The sequence below is a fragment of the Dipteris shenzhenensis genome, chromosome 12 (assembly GCF_047967505.1).
Source record: "Dipteris shenzhenensis isolate YYH24624 ecotype China chromosome 12, Dip_SZ_1.0, whole genome shotgun sequence".
NCBI classification, from domain to species: Eukaryota; Viridiplantae; Streptophyta; class Polypodiopsida; order Gleicheniales; family Dipteridaceae; genus Dipteris; species Dipteris shenzhenensis.
Genome location: NC_141607.1, coordinates 10,500,531 through 10,514,744, shown reverse-complemented (window position 1 = coordinate 10,514,744; position 14,214 = coordinate 10,500,531). Strand labels below are relative to the sequence as shown.

Genomic DNA, 14,214 nt, shown 5'->3' with positions numbered 1-14,214 from the left:
CTACTTATAAGAAACCATAAACCAACCAATAATTTGTATTTGTAGTGGGGCGATCAACAATTGACCAATTGAGAGTAACACAATAATCCAAATAATAGTATTAAATGTGGAAAACCTTTAATAGCTTACTTTGTAGATCATTTTGAAGACATAATTAACACGATGAACTTTCTAAATTGCCCTCTTCTAATTAGATATGACGATGTTTCTAATGCAAAACTTCAATGAAAGGCAACTGCTTTACTTAAAACTGACAGCAGTGGAGAAAAGCATAGCAAGGATTATAAGCTGGGAAAATTGAGTACTGTAATGTACGTGACCTAACATAGAGACGTCCAAGGTTCAAAAAGCATTGGAGGAGAAAATCACACCAATGCATTGGGTCTGGTGGATTGCACAAAAATTAGAGTGGTCGAAGCCGTTGCAATGTCTGTGAGACAATCGGTTTCCGTCTTCGACGACGATCCATTGAGCTCCTATGAACAAATTCGCTGCGAGGGGCGACAGCCGCTCCTCAAAGACTCACCTGCCTCTGCTAAGCGCTCTTTCAGCCAGATCTACCTCCTCCAGAATCTGGGTCCTCCTCTTGGTGGGGAGAGGAGACCCATCACCGTAGCTGATAAAATGGCCAGAAACAGCATTCAGAACCGAGTAGATGTTACTGAAGGACGGTTTCCCCGCGAACCGCTTCTCACGCCGATATTTGGCCACCCACTCGTTGGAGGTCTGACGGAGGGCTTTGACGGCATCCCCGCGGGAAGGATCTGTCTTGTCGAGGCCAAGGGTGGAGCGGACCTGCACGATAACTTTCTGGGTCTCGTTCTTGTACTCGTCTTCGATGTCAGCGAGGGCAGGGGGGGCGGAAGAGAGAAGGGAGAGGAGGCCAGCGATGCCAGAGAGGGAGGAAACGGAGCGTCTGGTGAAGAAAGAAGGGGGGAGGGAGGAAGAAGCAGAGATAAGGCGGGGATTGGAGGAAGAAGGAGAGCAAGATGAAGGAGGAGGAGGGAGGACGCAGGGCTTGGGGAGAGGGGAGAGGAAGCGTGAGGAGAGAGAGGAGTGAAGCAGAGATGCAGACGACGCCATAGCTCCTTCGCTCTCTAGAGCTCACACTAACCTCCCCTTCTTCTTCGCTTCGTTTCCTTTCCTTTCTTCTGTACAACTGGGAGAACCATCTGTTTGCCACGTGCCTCTCCCCCATTGGCTCCTTCTTCCACCTAGGCTTATCCTCTTTTCCCAAGTCTTGTATGGATGGCTACTCCATCCCCTATCGTGTCCCCCCTCCTTTGGCTCCCCCTCCCTTGCCTCATGAGTCTCTATGAGCTCCCACTATGTGTGCTTGTAGTCATTCACCGCTTGTAGGCATTTCACCTATAGAATTCACCTGCCCTTTCATGCAAAAGATTCACCCAACGGATTCGCCTATGTTTTCATCCAATGACTATTATGGGGTCACGGAGCCTCCTACACTGAGGAACAACACAACTTGAATCCACCTCTTTTCCATGAGCGAAATGGGTCTCCTACCTTGATTTCTAAAGAGAGAAGGAGAGAGATCGCCACTAATCTCGCCATAATCAACAAAGTCCCATCTCTTATCCATGAGCAAAATGGATCTCCTAGCTTTTAAAAATGATAATGCCATACCCTTGATATTTAAGGATGGTGTGGGTGAGTCTCTCTTATAGAACTATTAATTGATGGGTGATACTAAAAGTGTCCTAATATCCATGCATGTAACTTGGATCTTAACTAGTAGATATATCTTCTAAGAAAAAGTGAAAGGGTACTTTATTGAAATAAAATCATGCATCAAGATTAGCTCGCATATGATTTTTTACTCAAAGCTAAGTGGAAAACTAATGAGACTACTAACTCCATGTAGATGGGAGGCATAGCCACTAGAATATAGTAATCTCTAACATAGAGATAGTAATCTCGTAGTTTGGAAGCCTAGCCATTCTAATGTGTTACAATGAAAGTTGTACTTTTTATGTGCTTACAATTGGAGAGTTTAATGGTTGTATAGAAATGGAGTATAAAACCAAAAAAGTTGTATACAAAAAGTATATCAATATTTGTATTTTTTATGTGCTTACAATTGCATAGTTTAATCTATGACTTTATAGAAATGGAGTATTGAACATATGCAGGCAAAAAAAAACTAAATACCATGAAAACATCATGCATAGGGGGAGGAGTATAGGGCTTCTTCAATAACTCTCATATAAGGAGATGAAAAATGTTTCATAATTGAAAATCTAATATGCTTGATACCAATATTTCAAACCAAAATTTCAACAAGTAATTCTCTCACTAGGCATACTCTTTCTCTTTCTAGAACATGGAATCATAAATTAACAAAATGTTCCAATGTTCCATGAAGACTTTGCTAATCATGGTAATACTATTAGATCTCCTCAATAATCTAGCAGGCTTAATTTCCTCAAGCAAAGTTATGCCTCTACACATGTTTCTTCCACATCTAACACCTTAACAAGGCTAGCATAGCAATTGGCACACTACCACATGTGAAGTCCATGATTGTGGTTTGCAATGTATCCAAGGTGTTAAATTTGATTGTAAATCTTACACTTTCATTGGCACATCATTCATGATCCCCAATGGATTTTTTCAAGAATGATTTATAATGCAAATATGAATGTTTTTCTATATATGTAGTTCTTGCTTCTCACTAGCACAAACATCCCACAATACCTAATGAATTTTTTCAATAATGAAGATATGAATAGTTGTGGCCTCACTGAAGGCAATGCCCTTCTATCATACAAGTCTTCGGATACTATGCTCACACCTACACCCTCATCCACTAAATGGCTTTCTAAATTGCAAAGCCCCAAAACAAAAGAAAATCACAAATGCACAACCAAGAAAATGAATCAACATGTTGGCCATCATTTGTAGTTAGTGGTTGTGGTGCTTCTATTGGAGAATTGAATGGCCTACACCAATGAAATGATAGGAAGAAGCTATGCAAACCAATTTGTAATAAATATTGGGACCAAAAGATGTAAGAGCTCATTGACAAAAAAGATATTGGTAGAGGAAAGAAGAACGGATAGTAGGATTGGATTCGCAAGTTAGTGGACTCTGGTGGATGGATTAAGAGGAGACTCGCGCCGAAGCAGATTGAGACTAGACTACACCAAAAACCAAAGATTAAAAGGGAAGAAGAAGAACAAAAGACTTGAGACTCTGCCTCTTAAGAGGAATTGAGAAATTTCACAAGAACTAGGAATCACATCCCCACTAAACGCACAAAGGCAAAGGAGGAGTCCAAGTTTAGCAACACAATCTGTAAGAATGATTTGTTCAAAGGCCCATCAATGAGTCCAGAATAAATGCAGCAATGGAAGCACTAAAGATAAGATTAAATTCCAAAAATTACATGGGAGGAGAGGGTGAGAATACTTGCTTCCGTTTGCAAAGTGTTCTATGAAGGTCGATGCAGTGTGGAGAAAAAGTACTTGATGTACTTCCTCACCACGTTCATAGATAAGGCCATTGAGTGCTTTGATCAATATCTAGATTATCAATTCACCACATGGATCAAATTGAGAGAAGCCTTTCTAAAAATGTTCAATATGAGTTCAGCAAAATGAAGGTGTGATGCTAAAGCTCAAAATTTAACTAAAAACTTAGTGAATCGGTACTTTGTACCCAAACAAGGGTGCTAACTAATCGATTGACCAATGCTCAACTTGAAATAGCATGCATTCATGGTTGTGGAGAAACCTCACAAATGGCATGGAGCTATGTAACATGGAGATCAAACTAATATGATAACATACAAATAATTTTATCACAAGGAAATTGCCATCAAGAAGAAAGTCATCAATGAAGTCCATGACAAGGATAACAAAGAAGAAGAAAAATACAATCTATTTGTCAAAAATCACACCAAGGTCAAGAAGGAGGAGCTAAAAACACTTCTAAAAAGAGATGAGAATATGAGGTATTCCAGGAAAAGGAGAAGTATGCCACAAGTGCAAGGTGGATGTCCATAGAGCAATTCGTGTCAGTTAGGAAAGTATTGCAATATATGTATTCAGGCCACACTATTGAAAATAAGTATTGTTTAACGGACATGAAGAGGATCACAAAGGTCCACCAACTATAATATGAGGGCAAACATTCTTATCAAAGAGATGAACCAAAGAACAACGATACAACATGTTACTTTTATCGGAATGATGGTCACAACAAGAGAGAATGTCAATTGTGGAAGAAGCAGCTAGACATGCTGCAAAGAGCATGTGAACAAGATGACTTCACACCAACTATAGGAGTGGTGTTGGGAAAAGTGGAAGCATAGGTGTGCACAAGGTCACAAGAGACAAAGGACTAAACAAAGCAAAAGAAGCCAAGTGGCAAGGATTCACTAGAATTAAGAAAAGAAGATGGCAAAGGAGATCAACCATGAAACCCATAGGTAAGAGAGCTATGAAGCTCTCAAGCAACAAACAAAATCACAGAGGAGCTACTATAGTCATGCAATGAGCCCAGCTAAATAAATTGGGGAGCGAAGATGGAACGAAGGCACTTCAATAGAGCAAAATCAAGTCAATATGGCTTGGAAGAAATTTGACGATTGAACTTGATGATTTCCATCAGGCACTTGCTAGAAATCACTCCACACTACACGAATTTCATCCATACTCCCCCAATTAACAAAAAACCTATATTACATCCATTGATTATAAGGGTTGAAGTGACCAAAGTGGTGATGTTGGATGAAGAAGTATCCATGATTTTGGATCAAAATTTTGGAATCACAAAGTGAAAGGAGGCCTCATTGATGGGTAGTCTAGTGTCAAGATCATTTCAAAACAAGTCCAACAATGGCTTAAGTTGAGAACTTGAAGCCAATACATTTCAAGATTTGCATGGGAATACATAGGCCTGTCAAGAGTAACTTTGAGTTTGATTCAACATTGAATCCCTATGATTTTGGATGCAAAGCCAATTCAACAGCAAAGGTACCAAATGAACCCCAACTATGGCAGGTTTGTGAGGACCAAAATGGATCAGTCAATGCTAAGGCTAGGGTTCATTTATGACGTGGATCGAAGCAATTACTTTTTTCTAATCATAGTTGCACTAAAGAATAATGGTGAGTTAAGGGTGTATGTGGATTACATGGGGCTTAACAAATAAACAATCAACAACCCATTCCCATAGCCATTCATGGGGACAACGTTTTAAACAAAGTGACAGGGAAAGAGACATATTTATTCATGGATGGATACAGTGGATATAACCAAAACCCACTCTAGCCAATGAAGATCAAGACAAGGCAACCATCATCGAATAGGGACACTCAAGAAGAGTGATGCCATCTATGCTAAAGAATGCAAGAGCCATGTTCTAATGCTTCATGGTGGAAACCTTGCAAGAATACATTGAAAAATTATTAGCAATATTCTTGGATAGTATTTCAATCTACAACACAAAGGAAACACACTTAGAATGTCTATAGAAAGTGCTCCAAAAATCTTGAGAGACTTGAATCTCCCTTCACCCACACAAGTGCGTGTTTGTGTGTTCTTAGGAGCCTTCCTTGGGCACACGATTTATGATAAAGGAGTCATAATTGAAAAATAAAATATTAATGCCATTCAAAAAATGAAAGAACCAAGCAATGTCAAGCAAGTTTAGCCATTTGTTTATTTTTTAGCTTCAATAAGCATTTCATCAAAAGATTCACTGGCATGATTAAACCCTTACATTATCTCCAAAGGGGATACATAGTCTAAATGGAATATCAATCAAGATCCATCATTCCAAATCTTACAAGAAATGGTGATAAATAATATTTAAAAATTCAAAGTACTGTAAGATCTTTCATATGCATCTGGATACATCAAGGATGCCGTCTTGGTCCATTCTAGCTCTCAATTAGGGACAAGAGCATGGTTCCCCCATCTTCTATGTAAGGCAAATGTTCTCATTGGCAAAGATGAATTACTTGTTCACCGAAAGGCAGACCTTGGGTATGGTGTATAGTGTTCAAAATTTTTGACATTGTCTCCTAGGAAACCCATTCATCTTCTTTGTGGACAACTAGGCATTGCTTGATCTAATCAACAAAGCTATCATGAAGCCAAGGCTGATTAAATGCAGGCTATTGTTTTAGGAATTTAATTTCAAGATTATTCGTAACTACACGGTGGCATTGACTACTTGTGTCACATCGAAGACAAGAAATCCAAAGAAGGCATAGATTAGGGTCTCCCGAATGATGCAATGCTTTTTCTTATGTTTATATACAAGGATAAGCATGAAGAAATTATGAAGTACGTATCCACATTCCTTGAAGATGCATCCATAGACAAATGGCAAAGGATTTCTCTCAAATCTTGGACATACATATTGATCTTGCTAGACATTGTATAGAAAGGGTGGGCTATGATCCTTTGACAATGCATCTTTCCACATGATAGAGCAACAAATTCCATCAAGGTACTTGGAGATTACTTTTCCACAGATTTCCCAATGAAGAAATATGCATCTTTTCACATGATAGAGCAACAATTTCCATCAAGGTGCTAGGAGGTTATTGCTCCATGGATTTCACAATTAAGACAAATTTTTAATGTAGGATTATGGTGGAGTACCATATATGCAGATGTCACAAAGCACAACAAAACATGTGATGCATTCCAACTAGTAGGGAGGCCAAATTTCCAAGGTTAGATGCCACTGAATCCTACCAAATCCATGGGAACCTCTCCCCATGGGAACCTCTCCCCATGCATTCCAAAAATGGGGTTTAGCTTTTATCGGTCCATTCAAAATCCCAACACATCTAGGGGCCATATTATACATAGTGTTGGCAGTCCATTACATTAGCAACTGGGACAAAGAAAAAGCCTTGTGGGCCAGCATGGCCAAAAGCATAATAAGGCTTTTGTCTGAGAATATCATCCACAGATTTGGATGGTACCTTGAAATCATGTCAAACCAAGAAATTCAATTTCCTCAATTCAATGATTGAAATCGTGATGAAGGGATTATTGATGTAGTATAAGAATTTGATGACCTACTACCCAATGTCAAATGGCAAAGCTAAAGCTACAAATAAGGTTCTCAAAACAATTCTTCACACAAAGTTGTGAGTGAGCTTGAAAATGATTGGGATCAAAAGCTTCACACATCACTTTGGGACCATTTAATGGCATTCAAGGTTATAACAAAGCACACTCTATTCTATCTTGCTAGCATTTGTTCTAGAATCAATGGTGACAATCAAATTCCTTGTACCTAGTTTGAGGGTCATCCTTTTGCATATGAATGGCTGAGAAGAAGCCCTATAAAAAATATTGGACAATTATCCAAGATTGATAAATTATGAGTGTGAGAATCTAGGTCCCTAAGCATAATCCAAAGGAGGATAAAGTCATGACATGACCACCATATCAAGAAAAGAGCATTCAAAGAAGGCATGTTTGTGCTACTATATAGAGCTCCACTAGGAGCAAGGAAGAAACCTCTTTTGCAGAGGTGTGGGCTAAAGCATGAAAAACTATTATTGTATAGCTTAGATGGGGAAGAAGTATTGTTCATTAGGATTGATGGAGGTTCTCAACTCCATAGGGTTTCAAGGGTTTAAAAAAGGTTGGCAATTTTAGGAGGAGGATAAGATTGAGAAATCTAACGAGGTCTAAGGTTAAAAGAGAGTTCTAGAGCTTAGGAAAGTTAAGTATTGAGAAAGAGTTACATGATTGAGCAGTGGAGGGCTAGTCTCCTTCACGGATTAAGAAAGAGTTACATGATTGAGCAATGGAGGGCTAGTCTCCTTCATGGATTGAAGGAATTAAGGGTGGAGGAGAAGTGAACAAGGGTGAGGAGAAAGGTGAGCGGAGGAGTAGAAAGGATGAAGAGGACAAAGGAGGAGGAAGTGAGGAGGACAAGGGAGGAGGGGGAGGGAATGAGGAGTTGGAGGAGGGAGTGCAAGAGTATAGGTTGCAAGGTGAGGACGTGCTTGCACATGTTGATAGTGTAAGGAAGCATGGTCACTAGGAGTCCAAGCATAAGAATACTTGAAGTGAACTAAACACTGAGCCCGAAAGAGTGGGAGATTCTTTCCATAAAGAAATATACATGCTCTTATGATTAAAACACACTGTTTTTATATCTGATCTATAAATACCCCCCTTTATATAATAGCCATTTGTATGTGAAAAAGTGTAAAAAGAGGGTTTTAAAAACTCGTTTTGTTGAACCCACATGTTAGCTTACATATTTATGAGTGACCCCCGTGAGTCAAAAATCTAGTGGTTTCTTCGCCTTCCATCTCTTAAACTAATTTGAGATGTCTTGTGCCCAACTAGAAGAGAGAATCGTGCCTTTATTTGTCTTTTATATATTGGAACTTGCATTCCAAGCATACTATGGTAGACAACTATGTGAACCTTCATTAAATTTTAGTAAATCCTTATGATGGCCTCCATATCAATGGGTCGTATTTCAATTTTTAGAAGCATATTGAGTAAGGGGGGGTAGACTCCTTGACCCCCAAGTGCCATGTCAAGAAATGTTTTTACACTTTCTTAGTGTCAATCCAAAAGGCTTGAGATATGTTCCCCCCCAAACTTTCACTCCATAAAGCAATACTTGGACCACGAGAGCACTAAGGTGTCCATAATTGGTATGCCATCTCTATAGGTTGCTAGAGTAATATTTAGATTCAAACATGTTGTAATAGCTGGTCTATCTTGCCTTTAGTCAAAGTTCTATGCATGCACACCATCCATAAATTCCCAGTGCACTGATACCCAAGATTTTGAATGGGATAATTGTGTCACCCTTATGTATGAATGGGTAGAACTCTTTAGGAACATTGCAATTATAACTCCTACAAATTCTTGCTTGATTGAAACAACCCCAGAATCTGGTAATAATTCCCCTCTTGTAACTCCTCCTTTACAACTATCAATTCCTTTTACGATTCGTCACAATAATCCCCTTATTTGCAACCTCTTGATCTTGCTACTCTTGTAGAACTATTATGTTGCTCCACATCGGAGTCCATAAATCTTTGGGTACAGTGTAATTGAAGTTGCTATTCAAGAAACTTGGGATGCCATTTACAGTTTGCACCATCCTTTGGTTCTCCTTATGGTTCGCTATTCTCAAGAACATATAACTAATGGACTCTTATGTACCATCTCAAGCATTTGAGGAGTTCTAGCATCTCAATTCCCTACAAGCTAATGTGATGGATTCTCAATCCACACAACAATCACGGGATACCTCCACTTATCCAATCAACCATGAAATCTCAATTAGTCTTCCTCGCAATAGCAAGACCCAAACCAAATAGATTATATCCATCTACATCTATTGATTGTACCCCAATTGGTTCACCATTGTTAATTCATCCTCTCATACCCACTCCTATGCACTCTTGCCCGCATTGAAGTCAATCATTGTTCCCCAGGTGACAACTGGATTTGCAGTCTTGGTTCCTCTTTCTTTTCTTGAGTCTCTTCTGGTGCTTCAACTGCTTCTAGCTCTTCATTGGTTCTGCTGGGGTTGGTGCACATGGATTAGTTCTGACTTTAGTGCTAGCATCTTCCTCCAAATGTTCTGCTATATGCTTAGTAATCTGTGTTACGAATTTTTCAAGCTCATTGAAATTTGCAGAATTCCTTGCTTTCCTTGTTTCAAAGATTGTGAGAGGGTCCTCCAATAGCATTTTCTTCTTTTGGGCATCCTTTGATTTTGCCTTGAGAGTCTCAAGCTCATAGGCCATGGCCTTGTAGGCATATGCAGCTAATGCGAAAGCATCATATGAGCACTTTGCTATAGTAAAGATTATGCCCTTCAATGTATTCCACATCTCCTGGGACGTCCAGACCAGCTGATTCTTCAACTCAAAAAATTCATATTTGCTAAGGAAGATGCCGTCTACCTCATCGACCATTTCCCTGAGTTGTTGTTCTACATGTTGTAGTGCATGAAGTTGTTGCTTTAACAAAATATTCTCGATTTGAAGGTCATTTTGATTCACTCCCATACGATCGAGCTTGACAAAGAATTCGTCCTTCATTTCTTGGAGCCATCTTGTCACAGTCGGCATGCAATTCTATTGTACCTTGACCTATGCTGTCAGCTTTGCAATATGTTTGCTCTGCTGCTCCCTAGACTTTGCATATTCTTCCTCAAGTTTTGCAATTTTGGCATGTGCACTAGCAAGTTGTTGCTACATGTCAGACTGTTTGAGCATGAATTCATGTGCTGCCTCTTTTTCTTACTGCAACTGTTGTACTTGTTGTTGCAGCTTTGCTTGTTTGTTCTTTTTGTGTTCAAAAAACTATTGGAGTACGAGCAGGGCATTGCCAGCTTACATGCTTGACAACTCTGTGTTTGCTTTGCAAATGCCTATGTGTCCTTCACAGGAGTTTCTTGCAAGTCGAGTTTGCAGATTGGAGACAGGTTTTCAAATGGTGTCTTGGGGGGTGAGTTGAGGAACAACCGGGCCACGTCGTCCTCGAGCTTCAGCCATGTTTCCTTAGGCATCATTGCTTTAGCTCATTGGTTGAGCTTGATTTTTTTGGTGGATTTCTATTCTGCTTGCTGAGGGGGCATCTCCTCCTTGTCCAGTGGTGTGTCCCAAAGTTTATCTACTAATGACTTACCATATACCACTTGTAATGCTTCATCTTGAGAATACTGAGCTGCTTGCAAATCTTGTACTATTACATCCTTCAATTTGTCGGATGCTTTAGTCTCCTAGAGCTCAGTTCTATGATGCATGTGCTTTTTTCGATCCTCTTTGTATTGTATAATGACGTTTGGCACCGCTTCCTTGTTTTGTGTTGCAAATTTGAACAATGTTGTAATGAAGGGTGCAATCTTTGAATGTGCATTAGATGTAGTCAAATCTTTCTTTGCTATCTCCCCCATGAGATGTGTGTGCAATAGGTGAGCCCAACTTATGCGTGTGCCCTTCTCGCGCTGCACGGAGTATTGCATATAAATCCTGGCCCATTGTGTTTGGCTTGACCAAAAGCTGCATTCTTTCTAGATACCACACCAGTTGGCGGCAGTGGCTTGTATCTTGCACATTACTCACAAAGAAATAATTTTTCTATGTTTCAGGTGGTCCGAATTCCTTGTGCATCTCACTATCTACATCCTTCTTATATGCAACTTCCTCCCTAATCAAAGGCAATTGAAAAACCTTCAAGATAATCTCAGGTGTCACCATGAGATTGTTGCTCAACATACCTCTTGATTTCTAGAAAGCTTCATACTGTGTTAGAGGATCTTGTGGAGCCTTCCAGGATGCCATGGAAGACTTGCGTACTGAAGCAATCCAATTTTCTTCAACCATTTCTAGTTTTTGCTGAGGTCCAAAGAGACTTTGAAGTTGGCGAAACTAGCCGTCACAATCTGTTTCTTAAGCAGTGGCTACGGGGGTTCGTCATCGGACTCTGTCTCCTCACTCTTTGTGATGACAATCACCTTCTCCCTGTTTGGGCTTGTTCGAGGGCTCTTTCTTGCTAAAGTCAGGGACTTCTTGCTGCAACCCATCTCATCGTCTAGAAAAGTGGCTCTGTGAAGAAGCTCTAGGGACGCCTCTTGTGGTTTGGAAGGCAATGGAGTTGTGAGCCTCAAACTATGCTTTGGAGCCATTTGAAGGGAAGTTGGTGTGGAGAAGCCATCGTTCACTGGGCTTGTGTGGAGATTCACTAGTAGTCTCGCATGTGCCGGACTGGCTATTTGAAGTGGCAATTGGGTGTGTGTATAATCCACCTCCCATCCCTCCTTGCTTATATGAGTCTTCATCATGGAGTCGGTGCGTCGGCACGATGATGCCTTTCCTCATGGTAAGGGCATCGTTTGTGAGAGTAGCCTTGTCAAATTTTGTATCGTTGATTCTGTGTACATATGGGCATTGATGGGTTGGTATGACTAGTCTAGTGTCTTCCGTGAGTCAGTGAACTGAGGGCCGTGAACTGAGGGCCGGAGTGAGGTTGGACAGGTGGCAGACTTGTTTGCGATTTATGTGGAGAAGCGGAGTCGCACTGAATGGTCGGACAGTGGGCGGACACTAGAGTCAGACGAAAGTCAAACTGAAGTGGGCGGATCGGATGCAGGATTGAATATGCCAACAAGGCATCAAACCTCGGTCAAAATCCAAAAAGTCGAAAAAGACACGTGCGGCGCTTGTGCGACAAATCATAGTCGGATTTTCTTAGCTTGATCCGGAACCGTGGCAGAGTTCTCAGTCAATTTTGTCAGACTTCGGTCGAAAACATGTCGAACCATTATTGGAGCGAAGCTCGTTGTGTGGTCATCTTGTTGTTGCCTCTTCTCACCTACAAAATCACCTTTGTTTATTGTAGGGTAATTGGAGTATACCTGAACCGTATTGGAAGTGCGGCCACATTGTTGCTACACTATTGGTGGACTCAGGGCAGAATGTAATTGTAGCCATTGTTCATGTGATTGCTTGCTATGATGTTCTCCAGAGCTATCTGAGAACGGAAGCAAGAACGGAAGAAGGAGAGAGAGAGACAGAGAGCCACACAAGTTTTGGTGGGTGCAGAACCACCTAATCTTCTTTTTCATTCATTTATATATGTGTTTGAGTACTGTACATAACTGGGGTTAAGGCACAGTGACCTTTAACCCCCACAACCTCCCACTTAAAGGACAATGTGCCTTTAAGAGAGAACAACTAGTGAGCATACTATCCAATGCCCATCAATACATGACAATACTCAAACCGCTGACTAGGTAGACTCTTCATCAGCATATCTGCAGGGTTATCATCTGTATGAACCTTGACAAGCTCTATACGCTTGTCCTCAAGTACCTCCCTGATGAAATGGTACCTGACCTCAATGTGTTTGGTCTTTGCATGAAAGACCGGATTTCGTGCTAGCTGAATAGCACTCATGGAATCACTATGCAATGTCGGTAGACTTGTATGAATCCCCAAATCTCCCACTAGCCGATCAAGCCATATAGCCTCCTTGCAACCCTCTGTGGCTGCAACATACTCAGCCTCTGTGGTAGACAAAGCAACGCACTTCTGTGCGCTAGACATCCACGACATTGCACCACCTGCAAAGGTGAACACATAACCAGAAGTGGATCTCCTACTATCCACATGCCCTGCATAGTCTGAATCTGTGTACCCAAGTACACACATGTCTCCTTTACCAAAGCAGATGCACATCTCCTTGGTACCTTTCATGTACCTCATGATGCACTTAACTGCCTCCCAATGCCTCTTTCCTGGATTAGCCATATACCGGCTAACAACTCCCACTGCAAATGCAATGTCTGGTCTAGTAGCTATCATAGCATACATAAGACTCCCAACCGTTGATGCATAAGGAACCTTGGCCATCATGGCCCTTTCCTCATCTGATTTGGGACTATCTGTATGACTCAGTTTCACATATGGAGGCAATGGAGTACTCACTGCCTTCCCCCCCTCCATATTGAAACGCTGCAATACTTTTGTAACATACTCTTTTTGTGAAAGCCAAAGGAGTTTCCTACTCCGATCACGCGTGATGCGCATACCAAGAATATGACCTGCAAGTCCCAAATCCTTCATATCAAAGGCCTCATGCAACTTGGCCTTTAATGCATCTAGCTCATAAGTATTCTTGCTAGCCAATAGCATATCATCCACATATAGTGCCAAGATTATCAAGCTATTATCCTTAGCCCTTTTAGTATAGAGGCAGTGATCAATTTCACTCCTTCTAAAACCCTAGGACCGAATGAAAGCATCAAACTTCTGATACCATTCTCTAGGCGCTTGCTTAAGACCATAGAGACTCTTCTTCAGCTTGTAAACTAAATGCTCTTTGCCCTTTTCTTCAAAGCCTTCCGGCTGCACCATGTAAATTTCCTCATGCAAATCCCCATGCAAGAAAGCTGTCTTGACATCCATCTGCATAAGCTCCATATCCTCTAATGCCACTAGTGCAAGCATGCATCTAAGTGTGGTCATCTTCACAACCGGAGAGAATATCTCATCAAAGTCCACACCCTTCTCTTGCTTGAACCCTTTAGCAACCAAATGGGCCTTGTACCTAGGCACATCATCACCTGTGACCTTCATTTTGTAGACCCATTTACATGGCAATGCTTTCTTTCCATGTGGCAAAGAAACCAAGTCCCAAGTCTTATTCTTCATAAGTGAACTCATCTCTGATTGCATAG

At 40.9% G+C, this 14,214-nt stretch overlaps 1 protein-coding gene across 1 annotated transcript; it reads right to left on the bottom strand.

The window, feature by feature from the left end:
• Positions 1–232: 232 nt before the first annotated feature.
• Positions 233–1,114, bottom strand: PSB27 (photosystem II family protein). Its single transcript, XM_087382847.1, has one exon. The coding sequence runs from the start codon at positions 1,081–1,083 to the stop codon at positions 523–525; it is 561 nt and encodes a 186-aa protein (XP_087238973.1). The 5' UTR covers positions 1,084–1,114; the 3' UTR covers positions 233–522.
• Positions 1,115–14,214: the final 13,100 nt, after the last annotated feature.

What these genes read in the sequence shown, in the direction of transcription:
- PSB27 (XM_087382847.1), bottom strand. Translation starts at nt 1,083, where the DNA reads ATGGCGTCGTCTGCATCTCTGCTTCACTCCTCTCTCTCCTCACGCTTC.